This window comes from Lissotriton vulgaris, chromosome 9 (genome assembly GCF_964263255.1).
Source record: "Lissotriton vulgaris chromosome 9, aLisVul1.2, whole genome shotgun sequence".
Taxonomy (NCBI): Eukaryota; Metazoa; Chordata; class Amphibia; order Caudata; family Salamandridae; genus Lissotriton; species Lissotriton vulgaris.
The window spans coordinates 157,627,034-157,651,014 of NC_141697.1; the positions used below are offsets into that span (position 1 = coordinate 157,627,034).

Sequence of the window (23,981 nt, forward strand, 5' to 3'; positions counted from 1 at the left end):
TGCGTGGTCTGTCGGGATGGGTGCTTTTCCGAGGGCTTCCGGCCACCAGGAGTCGTCCCAAGCAGAGGGGGATGTACCTAAGATGAGGACTTCTGTTTTGTCTGAGTTCAGTTTCAGACGGCTTTGTTTCATCCATTCGGCGACTTCTTTCATTCCTTCGTGTAGGTTAGTTTTGGCGGTGCTGGGGTCCTTGGTGAGAGAAAGGATCAGTTGAGTGTCATCCGCGTAAGAGATGATGTTGAGGTTGTGTTGGCGGGCGATGGCCGCGAGGGGGCTCATGTATACGTTGAAGAGGGTGGGACTGAGTGAGGATCCTTGAGGTACGCCGCAGATGACTTCAGAGGCCTCAGACTTGAATGGAGGAAGGCGGACTCTCTGGGTTCTTCCGGTGAGGAACGAGGTGATCCATTCAAGTGCTTTTCCTTGGATTCCGATGTTATTGAGGCGTTGTAGAAGGGTGCTGTGGCAGACTGTGTCGAATGCTGCAGAGAGGTCGAGGAGGATGAGGGCGACTGTGTCTCCATTGTCCAGTAGAGTTCGAATGTCGTCTGTTGCTGCGATGAGGGCGGTCTCAGTGCTGTGTTTTGCTCGGAAGCCAGATTGTGAGGGGTCGAGGGATTTGTTGGCTTCGAGGAAGGCGGCGAGCTGGTTGTTGACGGCTTTCTCGATGACTTTGGCCGGGAATGGAAGAAGCGAGATGGGGCGGTAATTTTTGAGTTCGGTGGGGTCCGCTGTTGGTTTTTTCAGAAGGGCGGTGAGTTCAGCGTGTTTCCAGACTTCTGGGAAGGTAGCGGAGTTGAAGGAGCAGTTGATGACGTCTCGGAGGTGCGGTGCTATGACGGAGTCTGCTTTGTTGAAGATGTGGTGAGGGCAAGGGTCTGTGGGGGATCCAGAGTGGATGGAATTCATCAGGCGGATGGTTTCCTCAGTGGAGATTGGGTTCCAGGCGTTAAGGGTGTTTACGGGGGGAAGATGGTCAGCAGATGGTAGGGTGGGTTGGTTTCCGGGTTGGTTGTCAAAGCTGTTGTGGATGTCTGCAATCTTGTTGTGGAAGAAAGAGGCTAGGGAGTCGCAGAGGGTTTGAGAGGGGGTGATGTCGTTGGAGTTGGCCGAGGGGTTGGAAAATTCCTTGACGATGTTGAAAAGTTCCTTGCTGTTGTGGGCGTTGTTGTCAAGTCGATCCTTGAATGCTGTTTTCTTGGCTTTTCGGATCAGTTGGTGGTGAGTGCGGGTGGCGCTTTTGAATGCGTCCTTGGTGCTGGTGGTTGGGTCTTTTTTCCAGGCCTTTTCAAGGGAGCGGCAGAGTTTCTTGGATTTCTTAAGATCATCGTTGAACCATGAGGCCTTCTTGTTGCCAGGTTTGCTTTGACGTTTTTTCAGTGGTGCTAAGGTGTCGGCGGTGTTGGATAACCATAGGGTGAGGTTGGCGGCGGCTTCGTTGGCGTTAGAAGAGAGGGCTGGGGAGTTTCGAAGGAGCGATGCGGAGATTTGGTCCGTGGTGATTTTGTTCCAGTTTCTTTGCAGGGTAGGTTGGGAGTGGTTGATGGGTTTCGGCTTGTTGTAGGTGAAGTGAACGCAGCTGTGGTCGGTCCATAGGAGATCCGTAGTGTGGCTGAAGGAGACATGATTGCTGGAGGTGAAGATGGGGTCGAGTGTGTGACCTGCGATGTGGGTGGGGGAAGTGACTAGTTGTTTAAGTCCGAGGTTGGCGAGGTTGTCCACGAGGGTGGCGGTGTTGTGGTCGTTTATCTTTTCAAGGTGAAAGTTGAGGTCTCCCAGAAGAATATAGTCTTTGGAGGGGAGCGCGTGAGGAGTGATGAAGTCCGTGATGTCTTCACTGAATTTTGCGCGGGGTCCTGGTGGTCTGTAGAGGAGGGTGCCTCTGAGTGTGGTTTTGGGGTCGATGTGGATCTGGAAGTGAAGGTGTTCGGAGTTGGCGAGGTTGGTGTCAGAGCTGGTTGAGATGCGGATAGATTTCTTATGGACGATAGCGATTCCTCCTCCTGTGTGGCTGGTACGGTCTTTGCGAGTGATCTTATAGTCTTCAGGGATGGCAATGGTGATGTCTGGTGCGGAGGAAGCATTCATCCATGTTTCCGTAAGGAAGGCGACGTCTGGAGAGAGGGTCTCTAGTAGGTTTCATAGGTCAATGGCGTGCCTGTGCACCGATCGGGTGTTGAGAAGGATGCATTGTAGGTGGTTAGGTTCGGGAATCTGTGGTGTAGTCGTAGTGGAGATGTTGTCGGTGCCGCAGAATTTGCAGGAGTAGCAAGAGAAAGGTCCATGGGTGTGGCCAGGGGCGGCTTGGACGCAGTTGGGGGCGCGACCGGGGTTAAGGGCTAGGAGGGTGGCGGCATCGTAGGTGATGCGGGGGGGATGGGCAGCGCGAGGGGCAGGGGGTCTGGCGCTGGGCGCGGTCCAGGCGCAGACGGGCTTACCTTTGGCGCACCTTCGGCGCGAATGGGGCGCGACCGCTGCGCGTGGACGCTGCGCGCAATAGCATGTGACATAAAAGGATAGTGGAAGGGGAGGGGCGAGGGAGGATCAGCTGGGAGGCGGGTGCGTGGTGTAGGGGGCGTGCTCCGGGCACAACAACAACAACTGTAGTAATGGCGGCTAAGAGGGAAGTGCAAATCGGGTTGGGGAGACAGACTTAAATATTTATATCTTGTGGTGGGTAGCGGGGCGCAGAAGCAATGGTGTGCCCACAGTAACAAACAGACAAATGAAGCGCAAATGCAATGTAAACACAGGTCCTCTAATTCCTCCTGGAAATCTTCTCTCTTGTCGCGAGGCAGGTGTTCCACAAACTGCTGGAGGGATTCCCAGAGGGCGCTGTCGTAGCGCCCCAACAGGGCCGTAGCACTCGCCGCCTTCATGGACGTCGCCGACGTCCCACAAACCTTCCTCCCAGCAGAATCCATCCAGCTAGATTCTTTATCTGGTGGGACCGTGGATGACGGAGTGGTGGCATGCTGTTTACGAGCCGCGGTCACTATCACAGAGTCTGGAGGGGGTTCCACCCTTAGAAAGGCCGGATCCGAATCAGGAGCCCGGTATTTTTTCTGTAGTCTCGAGGGGGCCGCCTTAGTCACCGCCAGGGTGAGAAAAAGGTCCATGGCCGGATCCTCCAGGCCCAGTACCAGTGGCAGTATAGGCCGAGACAGATGTTTCTGGTGCAGCGTCTCGAAGATTACTGACATCTTGGGCGTGGGCACCGTCAACGAGATGCCCAACTTTGCTGCACCCCTTAACAGGACGTTGTGAAAGGACACCAGATCGTCCACCGGTGACACTCTCGTCTCCGGTGACTCCGAGAAAGTCGGAGAGTAGTCCCTAGTCCCTCAAGACCTCGTATGGGAACAAGACCTGTGCCTCCTGTGGCGTCGTCTCGATCTCGTGGATGACCTGTTGCACGATCGTTCCCTCCTCCTGGAACGAGAACGCGATCTCCCAGTCCGTGGACGCTCCGCAGGTTTCCGTGGAGGTGTCCTCCGTGGCTTATCCTGTGGTTTCGGCTTTGGCGTCCCCTTAGGCGGTGACGGAAGGGGAGGCAGTGACTCCGATCTAGGCGGAGGAACGGGAGGTGTCTCCGACCGAGGAACGGGCCCACGAGGCGGAAGTGGTGGAGGTGGAGGGTTGCTGGGAGGATCCTCTTTAGGTACAGGGGGAGGAGGCTCCATCGGCCGAGGTGGTGTATAAACCACTGAGTACACCGAGCCCGGTGACTTCTTCGGGGGAGGGGACTCCGAACCAGCCCCTCCAGCAGGCGATCGCCGTCTCCGGCGCCCTCCACCAGATCCAGCGTGACTTCTGGCGCCAGAACTCAGTCTGCGCCGCTTAGGAGAGTTGGAAAAACGCCTAGACGCCGATCTCTTCCTTCTCGACGCTGAGCGTCGTGTTTCCGGCGTCGAATGTCGCCTCCGCGACTCCGGCATCGACCGGCGCTTCCGCGACGTCGAACGCTTCTTCCTCAACGCCGAACGCCGCCTCCACGACGTCGAACCGTTCAACCCTCGACGATGAACATCGGCTCTTCCTTGACGCCGACCGCTTTCTCGAGGTCTCCGACGTCGAGGATCCCCTCGACGCCGATCGTCTTCTCGACGCCGACCGTCTTCTCGACGCTGACCGTCTTCTCGACGGCGACCGGCGGTGTTGCCTCGACGGCGAGCGCCGACGCCTGTCGCTCCTTCTTCGGCGTTGATGGCTCGACGCTGACGTCGACGAAGCCGTCAACGGTGATCTCGATGGCGGCCTACCCAGGCCCTTCGACGTCGATCCTTGACGCCGTCTCGACCCGGAGCCCCGGGGCGATGGGGAACACACCGTCGTCATCCCTCTCGACATCGTCGTCGATGCAATCGACGCCGACGGAGACCGGGACCGCTTGCTGGTCTTCCTGCCTCTGGGGAGCCCCCCAGAGGCCTCAGCAGAGGCAGAGGGAGCCTTCCCAGTCGGCCCAGACCCACCTGCAGCCTGTAGTCGTCTGTCCTCTAGGCCTTGGAGCCTAATCTTCAGCCTTTCCCTCAGGGTCCTTGCTGAAAAGTTCTTGCAGATGTCACAATCTTCAGGGACATGTGCTTCAAGAAGACAGATGATGCAGACGTCGTGTGGATCAGTCTTGGACTTCTTCCTCCCACATGCTGGGCATTTGTCGAAAAGAGCAGGCATTTTAGAGCCCTAAAAAGCTTGAACAAACACACAGGAGTGAAGGGAAACACCAAGACACAAACTGAAAACACTTTTAAATCACAAAGTGCACAAAAACCCAATAAACCCTTGAAAAAGGGAGAGCTCAATGCACCAGGGTCCTGTTAGCAGGAGCCGGAAAAAAGAACTGAAAGTAAAAGGGACCTGCTGTGCATTCTGGGATACTGGGAGAAGTTCTGGAAAGTTCTCTTAAAGGCACAGTATCCTATTTAAGCCACATAATGGCAGCCTATGGGGCTTGTCTGTCCATGCCTTCCTCTCTATCATTCCAGAGGCTTTTACTGGTAGAGGCAAGTTTCTCTATGGAAGAAACTGGGCAGGCTGTATTGTATGTGTGGTTCTTTTGGTGGAATTTCTAGTTGAAGTACTGGACAGTGTAGCCTGTGGATATAGGCTGCATTATTTGTCTTTAAATTCTCTCTTAAGTGTCTTTGCAGTTCTGCAATTTTTTGACAACTTAGGAGATTATTTTTGATTGCCGGAGTCCACGCACATGGGCGGGACTATTCACTAGATTATGACTATACACAGAGATCCCCTACTACAGAATTTTCCATAATCACTGTACATGACAGAAACACTCAGAGGTAACTTCATTAATCATGTGGTGTATTTGTGAGACCTCACCAAGTAATAATGTCACAATTTTTGGCAGGTCCAGTTAGATTTCTTTAAACTATCCCTTAGCACAGTCCTGGGTAGCTGACTTACAGAGCAGTCAGGCTTAATCAAAGGAACAAGTGTAAAGTATTTAGGAGTACCAAAGCGAGTACACAACACACTAATAATCGGACACCAATTTATAAAATTGAGTGTATTTTTATCTTGAAATAGAAACTAAAGCAACAAAAATCTATTAGGAGAAACCAGAGATATGGTTTTTTAAAGGCATGTAATCACTGTAATTTCACTCTTGGGAAATGTAGGTGTACACGGTTTAGCAGGCCTTAGCCAAGTGGCTAGTACAGCGCTATTTCTCTTTATTTGGATAAGCAACTACGGGTTGGAGGCCAGTCACAGGACACCCTGAGGCCCAGGGAGACAGTTAACTGCTGAGTCCAGTAGTCTCAGGTCCTTTACTGAACTTTTATTCTGTATCGAATCCAACCACAAAGTGGTCCAGATGCAGGATCCTGGGATCCGCGAGTGCCAGGGGTCATCTCCAGCATTAGGACTTGCTCTCCCACTATGCAATAGGGACTTCCAGTGCAGATCCAGTAGCCACTCAGCAACTGGTCTCCCGGTTACAGGAGTTGAAGTGGCTGCTTACAGATAAGCAGATTTTCTCTTTCTGGAGACCAGGGTCCACTTCGGTTACAGGTCCCACGAGCTTGTGAACCCCTTGGGAAGGTCAGGACTTGGTCGCCTAACAGGCACTTTGGCATTCAATGGTGGCAGGCATCCCCAGGCTGCTGGGCTCTCAAGGAGTGCAGAATTCCTTAGCCTTTGGTGGTCCTGAAGCTTAACAAAAGGATAGCCGACTAGCCCTTGGAGTCACTTCGTCCATGCTGGAGCAAGTGGAGCACAGGTGGGCACAGCAGGCCAGTTATCTTTGCGGGTCCCAGCAGCTTAAGTCCAGTTTTTGGCGTAGCCTCTCTTTGCTGGGTTCAAGGAGCTGAAGGGTAGTCATTCTTCACCTTCTTTCCAGTCCAGTAGTGATCTGAGGACTCTATGCTAGGAGTGCCACTTTTATGCCATTGTTGTTTTTGTGGAAGGGGAGGATGCACTAACCAATGGGGCAACAGTTTTAATGGGGTTACCCTTCCCACTATGAATCACATTCTGGGGTTTAGATCAAATTATCCTAGAGTACCATTTTGACTAAATCCAAGCTGGCTCACGTCTTCTTCCCCTGTGAGGAGCCTAACCCAGCATAATGAGCCCCTTTTCCTAAAAGGGGTGTAACCCAGCATAATGAGCCCCTCCTCTGAGAAAACCAGTTCTGGAACTGGTTTTCTACCTCTGGAGGAGATGCCAGCCTATCTGCCTACACAAAAAAGCAGCAAGAAGGTGTGGTCCCAATTTGCTTCATGGAGGTGTTAGCCTCTTTGAGGCGGTTTCATCTGTGGCCGGCCACTGCCTGGAAGTCATCCTGCTAGAAGAGGTCACGCCTCCTTCCAACAGCAATTCTCTTTGTTCTCAGTTCCTGGGAGCACTTCACACTTTCGAGTAGTAGGATAGCATGTTGCTTTGAGTGACAACTGCTGCAAATATACAGGAAAGGCTTCCGGGGCTTTGGGCAACAACATGATCAATTTCTTAAGTGCCCTTTGTATTAATTGGTACCTTAAACCCAATCTCTGCAATGAGTTGGATTTAATGTAACAATTAGTTTGATACCTTGGAGTAATATTCTTGGTGGTCCCAAATGGAAGTTAGTACACAGCACGGCACCTAGAGAAACTCCATGGGTATCATGCATGGGAGGTAAAATAAGAAGGGGGCAGGTAACAGCGGGATAAAGCATCAAAAAAAAAGGAGGAGGGAGCAGTCCAAATGGAAGGTGAATGGGTCCTGGACAGGGACTATGGGAGACTGGGAGATTACGCTGGTTTTCTCAGCACAGTGGATTGAGGTAACACAATGCAAGCCTGAGGGCTGTATAAAAGAGAAAAAAAGCAGACGAGCCAACAGTTAAGGGTGAAGGTTGTTGAAGTGTCCCTGGATATGAGGGATGAGATGGGGAGGATTTTGAGTTGTCAGAAAAGTGACAGGGAGAAAGTTTGGTAAGAGTAATAGCGAGAGGATTGGGATGCAATGGTTATTAAAAGGGGGATGATGGCCAGACAAGAAGGTAAAGATGAAATGTATAGTCTGAACAGAGAAGACATAGGGAAAGCAAGAAAAGATATTGAGGTACTATGTATTTGTGCACAGTGATCCAGGTCTTACTGATAATTCAGGAACATGATTACGTTCTCGATGAGAATGTTACAAGCACACCCATCTGCTTACCAGATCACTGACTAACCTATTCCCAGGTAACATGCAGTTGTGTAAACTATAACAAAATCTATAACAGACAGCTAACTTTCTTAGATCGTTTGGGTATGTGTGGTGCAAGTGTGTGTGCATGTGTTGCTGTGCATGTCTATGTCTTTGTGTCAAGCCCTGGCTTTTTATAATTTCTTTATTAATTTTGTTCTTCCATTTTCAAAGTTTAAAGCCTGTAGGAGTTGACAATGAGAGTGTCCGAGTGCAGACTTCTTTAAGGCAGATGTCAAGTGAGAGGATGAATCACGTCAGTGTTCAAATTAATAAAATGTGATTCAAAGAGAAAAGCTGTCTAAAAAAACATTTTTAGTGGGCATAAGAGAAGCACATTTAATGCATTACAATTTTAACTGAAATGTTATACATATGTTAGATTAACTAAAAGGAAACTGGTATATACCTAAAAATAAATTGCTAGGTGTATCTCTCACCTGTTGATGGGTTCCAGCATGCTAGGGCTTATATGGTCACACTGTGGTGTCTTTGCTAAAGGGAAGATAACGGATGAAGGTGTAGTTGGGTTTGCTTGCTCCAAATGGAAGACATCATCCTCTTGGCTTGTACGAAGTGTTGGTAACTAAAAAGATGATCATAAGTACGGTTCTCAATAAGGAAATCTATTTGATAAAAGATCTATAACACAAATTTTATTAGGAAAGTTTCACAAACATTTGCAACGGCTGCAATCAAAAAGTATTAGCAACACAATGAAGCATGGTAAGTAATATTAACATTTTGAACAAAGGGCTCAAGTGTGTGTGCCAATGCTACACTGAAGTCAGGGACCATTGTTTTGCAGTTTATGGATCTCAACACTATACTATGTCTTGATACTGTAGGTATGCCGAAGAACACAGAACTGTTTTGAAGGGAAATTCTAATTCTGAAATACTATGTTTGATTAAAATAGGAATCTAAAGCTAATGCAGTCGGAGATTGCGAGCTGTGGACCTGCGTGGGTGTGAGGTTGGGTTTATGAATGATGCTTGTTAGTCTGAATGGGTGGCTGGACAGATGGTGGTAGATGGGTTGGTTAATGTATTCATTGTTATAGCAGAGTTGACCACTAGTTAAGTCAAGTCAAAAAGGCTTTATTTCGATAAAAATTATCATAAATGCTTCACAGTAAAAATACACAAGTTCATTTGTTTTTAAAAAAGAAAAAAGGAAGATACAGCAATTTAATTACATTTAACTTTAAAAGTCTTAATTTTCAGGTAAGAGAAGCATGTCATTAGTGATTGGTTAAAAAGGAATTAAACATTTTCTTTAAGCCTTTTGCTTCTAATGCATCAGGCCCATGATAAAAAGTTAGAAAGGGTACAGACATACAGTGGGCGAGAGTCCGACATTAGAATGCGTAAAGCCTCAATGTGGTGCCTAGTCCCTAACAAGCGGCACAATTGCTTAAGCCATCTTCTTCTTGGTCGGGCATACTCCTGGCACTCAAATAGAAAATGTGCCACTGTCTCTTGTCTAGATGTGCAAGTGGGGCACTAACATTGTGCAGTACTAAAGGGAACTAAAGACCACCTGAAGGACCACCATTAAACTTTCAGAAACTAAGTGTTCAACTGTGTAAATCAATGCACATTTGGTACAATGTCTTGTACTTGAATGCTCTGCAACAAAAGACTGAAAATGCCCCATTCTTTAAAAAAAATATACAGACTTACAGATTTCAAAAATTAAGATTCATCAAGTGCCAGAGTAAGAGATTAAAGGGGAAAGGAAAAACAAAAATAAAAGAAACAACAGGTAGAGTTCTTAAATGAATATGTTACAAATAAAAGACAATTTCTTATTATCCTTTTGGTCATTCACAATACGATGAGACAGCTCTCTGATCAGTAGTCCTGAGACACACTACAGATTTTTCAGGCAATGACTCATGTTTGCAGTGGCAAACAATTAATCGTAGAAACCCCATTTGTAATTGTACGGGGTAAACATGGCAGCAAAAGACCATGCTACATCCAAACATATTTTCCCAAACAATGGCATGCGTATGTTAAAATGTGTTAGCATTGTAATGTAACACAGATTTGTAGAGCACTACTATTGCTCAGAAGGAGCTTCTAGGAGCTAAACCTCAACAAATGGAAGAAGGTAGCCCAACAGCCGGAGTCAAATAGGTAGGCTGCTGAACAGTTTTGACCCGATATACTGCTGCGGAGTTGCCTTCTATTATACCTCTCAGGAAGTTAGAAGTTTGGCAGGCCGAAGTTCCCTTTACAAAACATAAGGCTTGAACAAATGTTGCTGTAAAGCTCTGCGGATGTGCATCAAGGTTATACATTTAATCCTTTTAGAAAAGGAGAGCCATTGCAGATCTCGCAAAAAATGAAAGCAACATAGCTTTGTCAAGGAAGATTCAGAAGGAGCCTGTCAGCTGAGTTGTGTACCAATTGGACCATTCCTAAAAGTTTAGCTGGAAGGCCGAGATGCAGTGAGTTGGGTTATTCCAAGCTAGAAGTACTGAAAGCATGTGTTACCGTTTTTTTTTAGCCCTGAAGTGTAATACATTTTTTAAGTGCTTTAAGTAGTCTGCAAATGTTGATGAGACAGCATTGGACCAGTTGATTAAAAGAATAAGGAGAATCAATTTGACATCCAAATTGTGGACCACTTCTTCTGCGGACAGAGGAGTTCCCAGTCCTGCTGGCCACCATGAGCTATTCCAGGCTTGAAGGTTTTTACCTAGAATCAACACTTTGGATTTATCTGGATTCAGCTTTAAGTGTTTTTTATTCAACCACGCGGCGACTGAAACTAGACAACTTTTGAATTTCTGCTGGCTCTGGGAGCTACTCTCAGCAAGCAAAACTATTACTTGGGTATTCTCAGCATAGGACAACATCTTAAAGCTGTCACTCTGGATTAACACTGCCAAAGGAGACCTGGTGTCAAAGGCTGCAGACAAATCCAGAAGTATAAGGTCAGCTGTGCCATCTGCATCCAGGATTTGTCAGCTTCTTCAGAGGAAATAAGCATTATGAATTCCGTGCTATGGGAGGCACAGAAACCAAACTGTGTGGGATCCAAAATGTTATTGCCCTCCAGAAAAACAGAGAGTTTATATGAGATTCAACCGTTTATTCACCATAAAAAGCAGCTAGAGATTGGCCTATAACTTGAGGGAATGTTAGGGCCTGCATTAGGCTTTTTCAGGATGGGAGAAATCATCACTACTTTTTAACCTCTTGGCAAGGACGCTGAATTAATGAAAGAATTAAGCAAATATGTTAGAGTGGGAACAATTATTGGAGTTGGCAATTTCAAAATAGGTGGTGAGTAAGAATCAATAAGTGAGCTGGAATTACATTTTGTTCATAAGAACATCTACATCCATCATTGAGATGGTTGTAACCCCTCTGAGGGAAGGCTGTTGCTTGTCAATGAAGCAGCACACATCCAGTTCTTTAGGAGAGTAAAAGGAATTCTTGATAGTCTAAATTTTATTTTTACACGTGTCCTGTAAATATCCAGCTTTTGACTCACTGCCTCAGGGCGAGTCATCTTTATTACAATTTAAAAGACCTCCTTCGAGGAATGTTTAGCAGACTCACTTTTTCTGGCCAATGCAATTTTGCTGATTTAATGTCCTTATGATAATCCTACTAGTAGCTTGATAGGCTTGTCAGCTTTATAGTGTGTAATGGGCCTCTTTCTTCCTACTCTACAGCTTTTTCTTTTCAAAGTGACTAAGTACAAAGTAAACTCAGAAACTTTCTAGGGTTTTGATAGCAGTAGCTACATTCAATCAAACATTATATAACATAAGGCTCTGGAGTTATCCAACAAATCAAATACTGTCTGTCTATAAAGATTAGCCTATAGTTGGACCTCCTAAGAAATAAGTTGAAGTGCTCTTTTATGGGAAACCAATCTGGCACTGCGAAATTGTGGAAGGAGATGGGTCGACTAAGTTCTAAAAATGTATTCTCAATATACCCGGATGATTTAGCCACATAAAGTAATGCAGTAACTTAGGGTCAGATGTAAGCACCATGTTTTTTAGACAAAACAATCTGAATCGAAAAATGCAACTTCAAAAGTGTTTATTGCAATGTGTGAATCCCATTGTGTAGGTAAAACAGGATTGCGACTGGATACCTATGCGCTATTTGGAAGGGTGCATGTTGTTGGCAACAATTCCAAATACCAATTCACTATGTATTGTATCATTGCTTTGCAACTGTAATTCTTGTCTCCAAATACTAAAAAAGTACTGATCCACAAGTTCAGGTAACATTTTTTTTTTTTTAATTTGTTTTTATTGCAGAATTAGAAACCATTGCATATAATAAATCAACCAGCACACTCATGGTGTCCCCACGCATGGATAAAATAAACAGTAAGTTGTACACAGCCATTTAGCCCGTATCCCGGAGGCCGGGCGGCGTAGTAATCCGTACTTCCAGCAAGAACATCACAGTGAGCATCCCGTAGGGATGATTGGCCAATAACAGCTTTACGTATCTGCGTTTTACCCCCCTAAGCTCCCAATCCTCCCCCACACCAGCCAGCAGTCACTAGCATCTAGTTAGGCGAGCTACACCCGTGGTCCCGGACCCCAGCCCATCTAATGGTGGGCCCCTATTGCGTTGGTCTGATGTGTCCCTGACCCTCCCTCGCTGCCTATCTGAGCTCTCCTGTCACGCTAGGGACACGTCCAACCCCGGGATTAACTGCTGTGCCTCTTGACCTGGGCCTCGGTGCCTAATATACCCCCAAACAACCCCCTTCCCCCCCCCGTGCAAGCGCTGACGATATGGGCCTTATTCTCATCACTACAATGGGGCTCGCTACAGATCGATTGATGCCGTTACACTCTCAAGCCTCATGGAGCCCGTATACACAAATAGCTTATTCTTCGTCCTCCACCATGGAATCACGCAACGCCTGGACTATCATCTCCCACGCCCTCGCCATGTCCAAACTCTTTTCATTATCAATCTTGACTGCCTGTCTCATTCGGAGCACACTCTCACATTCAGACCATCTCAGCAGTTCATTCACCCATCTCCTCACTGACGGTCCCTCCCTGGACTTCCAGTGCCAAGTGATTTCCCTCTGCGCCAGTATAAGCCCCAGATCAATGAATTTACTCGTCACCTTGGTATTCTTCGTGTGTGGGAACCAGAGCAACAGGCACGCCGCCATGTCGAAATCCACCTCTCGATCAGTCACCGCATTCAGGAGTTCCCCAACTTCCAACCAGTATGTCTCCAGCTTTGGACAGCCCCACAACAAGTGATCTATATCAACCTCCAATGCCAGGCACCTCGGGCATCGCGCCTCCTGCACCCGGAAATACCGCTTAATCTTCTCCGGGGTCAGGTAAGCCCTATGCAGGACGTAAAAGTGTACCTGTTGAAAGCGTGCATTCCTTGTCCCCTTCCATGTTCGCTTCAGGATATGTCCCCACACCGTGTCTGGGATGGGCCTACCTATGCTAACCTCCCATTTCGATTTCAGGCCTAGGAGCGGATCCAACCCCTCGTGCAACATCCTATTATGGAGGCAGGTCGCCGCTTTAAATGTACCGGCGGCCATCCACAAGTTCAGGTAACATCACATTAGCAAAGGAGAAGGGACTCTCCCTACCCCATTGTGAATGTTGAAAAAGGTTTTGCGGTTAGTAGGCCTCGTTTATACCAACTCTCTATAAAACGTTTTAAAAAAGATTGCCATTTTTCCTTTAAAAAAAAAACAAAACAGGTTGCATTAACAAACAGTCTTTATTAAAATGCAATTGCAGACATGGTGGTCTGCTGAGCCTTAAATGCCACAATCCCTGCAATAGCGTCTAATTGGAGTGAGTTGCAGTTTGTAACATAACTCATGAATATAAATAAGGTAGGACAGATAGCAACCTACTCCAATTTGGTATTTTGGCAACTGACCTATTGAAACAGAGGTTGGTTCAGACAATTTCACACTGGTTGCAAACTGCGACCAGTTTTTGCAACAAGTGTAATAGTCCAGCTGGCCCTTCAATGCATGGTGACAGCAAAACGCATTCTTTGAGACCCTTCATAAAATGACACCACTTTAGACACCACAGGCACAAGAGTATATTTAAATGTGAGCCTCCAATGATTCATTCATTGATTTGTTTTTATTGTTTAGATGAGACATTATCTCAAGGGACAGTAACCGCTTCACTGCGGCTGGAATTCCCCAGCAGTTCTGAAAAAATTGACGTGTGCGCGGTTTGGACAACGCCCGGCCGTCCTCCACACACGCCCACGCACGTAAGCGATTAAAGAGCTTTACATGTGATGTAATGAAAGAAGCGAAGCATTTGTATATCAGCAGGGAAAGGCTACAGGAGCACCTTTAAAAACTGTAGATCATTTTGCAGTGTAGATGGCTTCACACAAGGCTGAACGTAGATAATGGAAATACAGTAAATTATTTTGCAACCCTCTTTTTGGTGAATACTCTAGGTGTAGTCCAGTGTCAGTATAATTGGTAAAGCAGGGGGAGCAAGTTGTCCACCTCCTCACTGTTGTCATCATCAAGTAAAACATTTTGGAACCCTTGAAATGCTGCTGAATCTATGCTGACCAGGGACTCCAACCTCTGGTATTACTGGCATTGAGGAAGAGGCTGGGTATGAATACATAAATGAAATTAGTTATATCAAACGCAGTAACCCAGTATAGGATGTTGCAGTGTTAGCGGAAGTGGATGCTTAGACTGAAATAATCAGGAACTGAAGCAGAGCAGTGTGAAAATAAGTAGGTTTTGAGGTGCTTATGAAATTTGGAAAGATTTCCTTCTGATCAAATGTGTAGCAGGGAAAGTATTCCAAGCTTCAACAGTGATCACAGCGTAAGAAAACAGGGATTTTTGCAGATCACCTCTCCCCCACATTGTGCTCCAATTTGGACTACTAGATGCTGGTTTTCGACTCTGACAGTGCTCTGAAGCCAGCTAACCCGGATGTAATGCCTGTGCTCTCTCCCAAAACTGTTATGTTTGACTTGGTAATCCCAATTTGGCAAATACTTTACCTCCTTATATGTCCCTAGTATATGGTACCAGGGGGTACCCAGGCAATAGGTGGTACTGATAGCAGGCCTGCCATTGCAGACTGCAGGAGCAAAGCAAACTGCTCAAACTCGACTGACCTCCACATATGTGGTGCAGTCAACGCACTGTCTTTAATATGTATCAGGCACCCCTAAGGAAGGCCTCCTCAGCCCAAGAGGCAAAGTGTATTAAAGGTTTGGACATATAAGTGCAAGCTTACATATCCCTATATTGGCGTGCCCCATTGGAAACAACTAATAAGTGTTAATCGTTCATAGGATAACATGGGCTTCCAACCTGGCACTCTCGACATTGGCAGCTCCATTACTGTACCAATAAAATGTGTTATGTTTGGTATTAAACAACGTGCCCTCTCTGGGTGACTTGGTATGCACCTAGGTGGCACCCAAGAGGTTGCCTACCTAGGTGCCCCCCTTCACTGTGCTCTGGCTGACCAGCCCACGCTTTCTTGCACCTTCTGCCACTAAGACAGGATTTTGACATCCTGCCAGGCAGTGTGATCACACACAAGAGTCAGGAACAAAGGCTAGGCAGCAAGGTCGTCACACCTCCCCCCTTTCAAGCAGGCTAGTGAAGGGACACATCAGAGCAGTGAGCTTCAAAGGCTGAACCGCCTCTGATATGCATCTGGACTGTCTTCCTGAGGAGGACACAGTTCCGCCTTGCACCCGGGCAAGGCGGGAAATTAGATATGCAGGAGGTGTACACCCTCAGGAAGCTTTGCCACACCTGTAGGGTGAGCAGCCAGGTCTGTACACCTAAAGTCACATCCTGTCATCATTAGGAGGGCAGGAATAGTGGGTTCTGGGTAGAAAAGGTAACCAATACCATCAGATGTGGTCACCTCAGGGGCGGATTAGCAGCAGGGACTACCTGCCCATTGGCTACAAGCTTCCACACCCCTAACTCCCCTAAATCTAGGATTTTAAGGGACCCACTGACACCAGAACCTCAGCTCTTAACAACTTACTTCAAAAAAGGACCAAGGGGAGACCCGTGACGCCAACATGACTTTGCCCACAGCACAAAGCACAAGAGGGATACTTGTCCCTGAAAGTTGACTTGAACTGAGTGAACAACTCTTTTCTTTGGCTAAAACTCAACACTCCAGAAGAGAGAGACCCGCGTGAAAGCCAGAAGCACCCTTACTCTCCCCTGAACTAGTGGTACGAGTCCTCTGCAAGCTGCAGGCAAAACCACTCGCCGTATCCAAAGAATCGCTGGCCATCGGGCCTTTCATAGGATCGCCCAAATTCAGATGGGCGAGTGCATTGTGGGAGTTGTAGTCTCACCTGCCCTAAAGTTTCAGGATACTAAGTTACTCTCCTGGAACTAATAAAGTTCCAGAAGCTTTTCACCATGCTTACTGTTGCCATGGATTGTTGGTCACCAATCCGGTAGCCAACCCCCACACTTGACACTGTATCTACCGAGAACACTGTGCAACCATCATCCATTGTGAGCAGCTGTGTACCTGTTGTGTGTTTGCATTTTGTTTCTTGCAGCAATGTGTAAACGATTAAAACAGCACCACCCGCAGCTTTCAGTCAGCTAGAACAACTCTGCACCCAGACTCCACAGGCTAGGTAAAATTGATTTGACCATTGTGGACTGGTCCCGGGGCCTGCATGACTTTAACCATGTAAGAGTTCCACGTAAATCGACCTGGAAGTTACCGAAAGTCACGGGTGATTTGTGCCATTGACCGCAATGTTATTATGCCTATGTATTTTATTGCACTGATTTAATACTGCTTAAAAAGTCTATAACTCCAGTTATATGTATGCCATTCTGTCCGTTTTGGTGTCTAAATTAAGATAAAAATACACTATAGTTCTATAAATTAATGTTAGATTTCTCTCGAGTTGCATTGATTACTTATCGTTCATGTGGGTACAGAGCTAATGATTTATGAGGGTACATCCAAGGACCACATTTGCTGTGCTGCAATAATATTACATGGTAAGGCTACCTAGCCATATCACATAATATTCCACTTCCCTACACGCAGAAAAAAAGACCAGCAGTACTTAGGCACAGCTATGATGGAACAAAGAAGATTTAAGAGGCAATGCTGCCTAATCAGGAACTGATGCTTGTGATTGAAAGATGTTGAGAATCTTGTTTTCTTGAGTCAAATCAAACACAGTCGGGTTGCAACATTTTGTACGTGCTGGAATCTGGCAAGCAAGTAGACGGAAAGGCCAATGAATAAAAAGTTACAGATGACCATAGCTTGGATCAGATTCTTCCTGCATGAATTGGGAAAAGAGATGATTTTTTTGATGACTTGCAGCAAAAGGAAGCAAGTGAACGTAAGTTTAGTAATACAACGTTCAAAGGAGAGAAAATCATATCCAGATTAAGGACTGCAGGGACCAGTGAAGGGATGGGCTAAATCTGTTGGCCACCGATTGGGCTACCACAAAGTAGTTACTGAAGAGTATGATTCTGGCTTAGTCTGTGTTGGCTACAGCACATAAACAGTTTATAAACGGTTGAGTGGGTTTCTGCCAAGAAATTAACACAGGAAAATGGTTCTGACATATTTATTTCAAACAGAATGTTTAAGAATGGTTTTCGTATAATATCACAATGGAGGGATAGAGGAGATTTAGAGACCCATAATGCAATGACCTAACACAGGAAAGAACCCTTGGATATATGTGTATAGATAGCCGCATTGAAGGCCTAACCCCCATAATGGCGTCCCTTTTATAGGACTGTTTACCTCACCAACTGTAGGTGGCATGCTTCAGCATTGGGGAACCTCTTGGTATCATGTATCTAACCCAGGCCAGGGCTGTCCGAATAAAGTTTTTTTCTGAACCTTGGAGTTAGTTTTAAATCACAGTTTCCTTTTTTTTTGCTCTGCTGGCTTCACCACACCTAACTCTACAATTGGGTAGGTAGCATGCACGTCCATTCGTACAAAACATCCCTCAGCTCTTCCCTCTCAATGAGTGGGATGCAGCACGTATCTTTACTAGGTATCATGATACAAGGAGGTTCACCAATGATGAAGCATGCCACCTAGGTGGTTTTCTTTTCATTTGCTCTGGTGGCCCCGCCACCCCTAACTCTACATTTGGGTAGTTAGTATGTACCTTTATTCGTATAAAACATCCCTCAGCTCTTCCCTCTCAGTGAGGAGGATGCAGCCCGTATCTTGACTAGGCATAATGATACAAGGAGGTTCCCCAAAGTTGAAGCATGCCACCTAGGTGGGTGAGGGAAATCGTAATATAAAAGGGAAGCCTTTTGGTGGGTAGGCCCTCTGCCGCCAGGACTTCTCCCAAACCAGATCTGTGACGGGGGTGAGTGTCTGAAAAGTTTCAAAGCTCTGTCCATCATCTACTTGTGTTTGCTTTGTTCGCCCTAAGTTGGCAGGGTATGCCTAGACGTGGGTCCCTTGCTCACTTTGCCACTGGATTCAAGCTAGCCTGGCTGATGAGGGCTGTTAGAAACTGGTCCCAGGGTGCTTGTTTCCTGTCCAGGGAAGACATGGCTTGGCACTTCGGGCTGGACTGTTCCAATGAGGCACAGGGTCAGACTGATTTGCAAATGGCTGTGTCTGAACTGGGGTGGCAAAGTGAGCTAAAGAACAATGATGGATTCAACCCAGATCTGTGACAGGGGGTGAGTGTCTGAAAAGGTTCAGCGCTGAGTCCATCATCTCCTTGTGTTTGCTATGACTTCTCTCAAAGCCATTGCATAGTGTTCTAATTCGAGGAGGACCACAAACTCCTCCAATAGAAGAGAGGGCGCAATCTTACTTTAGGAGCAATTTCTTTTCTACCCAGATTTACTATTAAAGGTTTTAGGAGTGTGCTAGCAGGGAGGAGAGTTACATTTCTTAGAAACTTATTCTCAGCAGTGGTTAGTGCTGCAGTATTAGAAAATCCCCATAATTCTGAACCATACAGAGCAGAGCCCAAAGCTTTAGCATCTTAAATCTGTAAGGCTAGGCCTATAGGTTTGGTGTGGGAGCAGCGATCCTCTTTCAGAATAAGCTCACTAATCTGCCTGAGCTTAAAGGACACTGCATCCACTTCGGTTTTCCAAAACATATTGGACTTCAAAGTAACATCTTATAGCTAAGAATATGTGTGCTCTCATGTGGCATATCTCCAATACTACTCTTCCCCTATAACTTCTAGGTTGGTTAAACACCTTGGCTGCTACGGGTTTTCCCCATCTGTGCTGCAAAGTGAGATATACCATTGTTCATGACGAGCTCAGCTCGTCATAAGCACAGCTCCACTGTACCTCATGACGAGCTGAGCTCGTCATGAGCAGGGAAGGTATTTGGCTTTTGAAGTGTAAATCTTGAGGCCAGAACTTTCAAGAATATCTCAAAAAGAAGCAGAAAACTCTGCAGACCTTCTGGCGTCTTAGAAATTAACAAGGTATCATCCATAAACAATAATATTATTTTTTTGATACCTGCCAATACAAGGCATCGGTCACACTGTAGGCCTAAAATTGAACCTCTTCGAGAAATAGTGAAAATAATGTAGGGGCTTAAACGCAACCCTGCCAAAAACCCTTATCTATAGGGAAGCACTTGCTAAGGTCACCCTGGGTACTCCATCGAACCTGCGCAAAATGTGCTTCATGGAGACGTATTACAAGATTTAACAATACCGGTGGCATGCCCATGGCCAAACGGATACCCCATAGTTTTTTGTGTGGAACAAAGTCAAAGGCTGACTTTAGATCCACAAATGCCACATACATAGAACCCTTACCAATGTCCACAACCTTCCAATACAAGAATAAAAAATGAAAACCTAGTCCAAAGTCTATGGTTTGTTCTGAAATCCAGCTTGAACGTGGAAAGGATGTTATTGATGGAAATCCAAATATAAATTTTAGCCAAAATTAAACGTACAAAGATTTTTTTAATGCTATCGATTAGGCTAACTGGACAATAATTCAGTGGAGAGGCCCGGTCACCCTTTTTTATAGAAGGGGATTACTTTGGCGCCCCTCCAAGATTAAATGTCAGACGCGTGCATGTAACTTGATGATATATATTTAGTAACTGCATACAATCATCGCTTCGGTTGTGGAAAGCTCTATTGTATGGGTAAGGGCAACACAAAACAGACAACACAAAAGAAACATATTGGTTCTGAAGAGGCGCAGCCAGTTTGCTTGTTCAGTATACCTGAGGCGCCTCACCCTATCCGTCTGTGCCTCAAGCCCCTCAGCCTTTCTGTACACACCTCAAGCTTCTAACCCACCGGTCTACATGCCTCATGCTCCTCACCCTGTGTATATATTCCGAATCCCTCCTCATCGTCTCTTTGTATAACCTGGCTGTGCTCAAGCTCCTCACCTCTCTGCATATACCTCAAGCGCTTCATCACCCTGTGTGCATACCTCGAGTTCCAGCTCACCCTGTGTATATATTCCTCAAACTGATCCTTATTGTATAAACCAGCTGTAGCTTCCTGAAGCTCCTCTCCCCTCACCCTGTATATATGCCTCGAGCTCCTACCTTGTACCACCACCACCACCACCAGTACCACAACCACCACCACCACCACCAGTACTTCCACTAATACCACCACCAGTACCAACAATACCACCCGTACCACTATCACCACCACCAGTACCACCACGTATACCACCACCAGTACTACCACCACCAGTAATACCACTACCATCACCAGTACCACCACCACCAATACTACCACTACCAGCACCACCACCACCAGTATTACCACCACCAGTACTACCGCCACCAGTACTACCACCACCAGTACTACCATCACCAGTACCACCACCACCCAGTACCAATACTACCACCACCAGTACCAGTACTACCAGCACCAGTGCTACCAGTACCACCACCAGTACAACCACCAGTGCCATCAACACTACCACCACCAATACCACCACCAGTACTACCACCACCACTAGTACCACCACTAAAACCACTTGTACCACTACATGCACCACCACCACCAGTACCACCACCACTAGTACTACCGCCACCAGTACCACCACCACCAATACTACACTACCACCACCACCAATACTACCACCACCAGTACTACCACCACCAGTACTACCAATACCAGTACCACACCACCAGTACTACCACCACCATACTATCACCACCAGTACCACCACCACCAATGCTATCACTACCAGCACCACCACCACCAGTACTACCCCCACCAGTACTACCACCACCAGTACCACCACCACCAGTACCACCACCACCAGTACCACCCCCACCAGTACCTCCACCAGTACCAGTACTACCAGCACCAGTACTACCAGTGCCACCACCAGTACTACCACCACCACCAGTACCACCACTAAAACCACTAGTACCACTACAAGTACCACCACCACCAGTACCACTACCACCAATACTCCCACTACCAGTACCACCACCACCAATACTACCACCACCAGTACTACCAATACCAGTACCAACACCACCACCACCACCACCAATACTATCACTACCAGTACCACCACCACCAATACTACCACCACCAGTACTACCAGTACCACCACTACCAGTACTATCACCAGTACCACCACCAGTACTATCACCAGTACCACTACCACCAGTACCAGTACTACCAGTGCCACCAACACTACCACCACCAGTACTACCACCACCAGCAGTACCTCCGGTAACACCACTAAAACCACCAGTACGACTACAAGTACCACCAACACCACAGTACTACCACCACCACCAATACTACCACTACCACCACCAACAATACTATCACCACCAGTACTACCACCACTAGTACTACCACTACGAGTACCACCACCAATACTACCACTACCAGTACTACCACCACCACCAGTACTACCACCACCACCACCACCAGTACTACCACCTCCAGTACCACCACCACCAGTACTACCACTACCAGTACCACCACCAATACTACCACTACCAGTACTACCACCACCACCAGTACTACCGCCAGCAGTATGCTCCAAATACCACTGAGTGCCACATAATTACATGCCACATAATTAAACTGCACTCAATGCAACATACACTCCAAATACCACTCAGTGCCACATAATTATATGCTACATATTTACGCTGCATTCAACGCAACATACACTCCAAATACCACTGAGTGCTACATAGTTACACGCCACATAATTTACACTGCACTCAATGCAACATACACTCCAAATACCACTCAGTGCCACATAATTACACGCCACATAATTACACTGCACTCAATGCAACATACAGTCCAAATAACACTCAGTGCCACACAATTACACACCACATAATTACACAGCTCTCAATGCAAGATACACTCCAAATACCACTCAGTGCCACATAGTTATATGCAACATAATTACACTGCACTCAATGCAACATACACTCCAAATAACACTCAGTGCCACATAATTACAAACCACATAATTACACTCGACTGAATGCAACACACAGTCCACACAATACCACTCTGTGCCACATAATTATATGCTACATATTTACACTGCACTCACTGCAACCTACACTCCAAATATCACTCAGTGCCACGTAATTATAAGCTACATATTTACACTGCGCTCAATGTAACACACACTCCAAATACCACTCAGTGCCACATAATCACACACCACATAATTACACTATCTATCGCCCTCACTCTATCTATCTATCGCCCTCACTCTTCGCCCCTCACTCTATCAATCTATCTATCGCCCTCACTCTATCTATCGCCCTCACTCTAGCTTTCTTTCGCCCTCCCTCTAGCTATCTATCGCTCTCCCTCTATCTATCGCCCTTCCTCTATCTATCGCCCTCCCTCTATCTATCTATCTATCGCCCTCCCTCCCTCTATCTATCGCCCTCCCTCCCTCTATCTATCGCCCTCCCTCTATCTATCTATCGCCCTCCCTCCCTCTATCTATCTATCGCCCTCCCTCCCTCTATCTATCTATCGCCCTCCCTCCCTCTATCTATCTATCGCCCTCACTCTATCGCCCTCACTCTATCGCCCCTCACTCCATCAATCTATCTATCGCCCTCACTCTATCTATCTATCACCCTATCTATCACCCTCACTCTATCTATCGCCCTCACTCTAGCTTTCTATCGCCCTCCCTCTAGCTATCTATCGCCCTCCCTCTATCCATCGCCCTCCCTCTATCTATCGGCCTCCCTCTATCTATCGGCCTCCCTCTATCTATCGGCCTCCCTCTATCTATCGGCCTCACTCTATCTATCGGCCTCACTCTATCTATCGGCCTCACTCTATCTATCGGCCTCACTCTATCTATCGGCCTCACTCTATCTATCGGCCTCACTCTATCTATCGGCCTCACTCTATCTATCGGCCTCACTCTATCTATCGCCCTCACTCTATCTATCGCCCTCACTCTATCTATCGCCCTCACTCTATCTATCGCCCTCACTCTATCTATCGCACTCACTCTATCTATCGCACTCACTCTATCTATCGCACTCACTCTATCGCACTCACTCTATCTATCGCACTCACTCTATCTATCGCACTCACTCTATCTATCGCACTCACTCTATCTATCGCACTCACTCTATCTATCGCACTCACTCTATCTATCGCACTCACTCTATCTATCGCACTCACTCTATCTATCGCACTCACTCTATCTATCACACTCACTCTATCTATCGCACTCACTCTATCGCACTCACTATCGCACTCACTCTATCTATCGCACTCACTATCTGTCTATCTATCGCATCACAACAGCATCACTCAGCACCACCACAGCATCACTCAGGGGCACCACAACATCACTATGCGCTACCATAGCATCACTGAACGCCACAGCATCACTCGTCGCCACCACAACATCACTCAGCGCCACCATAGCATCAATCTGTGCAACCATTCAACAACAACTGGCTCAAACATGTTCTCTCACGGTTTCAAGCTTTATTACAAATGTCACAAAAAGATGTTAATATTTCACTTCTGTTCTTGGATTTTCGTCACAATAAAATACACTGAACATAATCTTCACAAACGTTATTTACAAAAGTTTAAGCTATTGCCATTATAAATGACAATAACTTTTATTTAAGTATTAATTATTAAAATAAAATAAAAGCCATTGTTATTTGTAATATCAATACATCGAAGTCACGTAAATACAACACATATTGCATTACAAATGCTATAGGTGTCACATTTGCGAACTATTGGCATTGT

General features: G+C 46.6%; 1 protein-coding gene across 4 annotated transcripts in view; it reads right to left on the reverse strand.

Annotated features, from left to right (window-relative positions):
* The window catches only part of MIS18BP1 (MIS18 binding protein 1), a 679,433-nt gene that overhangs the window by 175,224 nt on the left and 480,228 nt on the right, over positions 1-23,981 (reverse strand). For all 4 annotated transcript variants that reach the window (XM_086937270.1, XM_086937268.1, XM_086937269.1 and 1 more), the window contains one exon: positions 8,139-8,284. In XM_086937270.1, the coding sequence (XP_086793396.1) occupies positions 8,139-8,284 (146 nt within the window). The remainder of the gene's footprint in view (positions 1-8,138; positions 8,285-23,981) is intronic.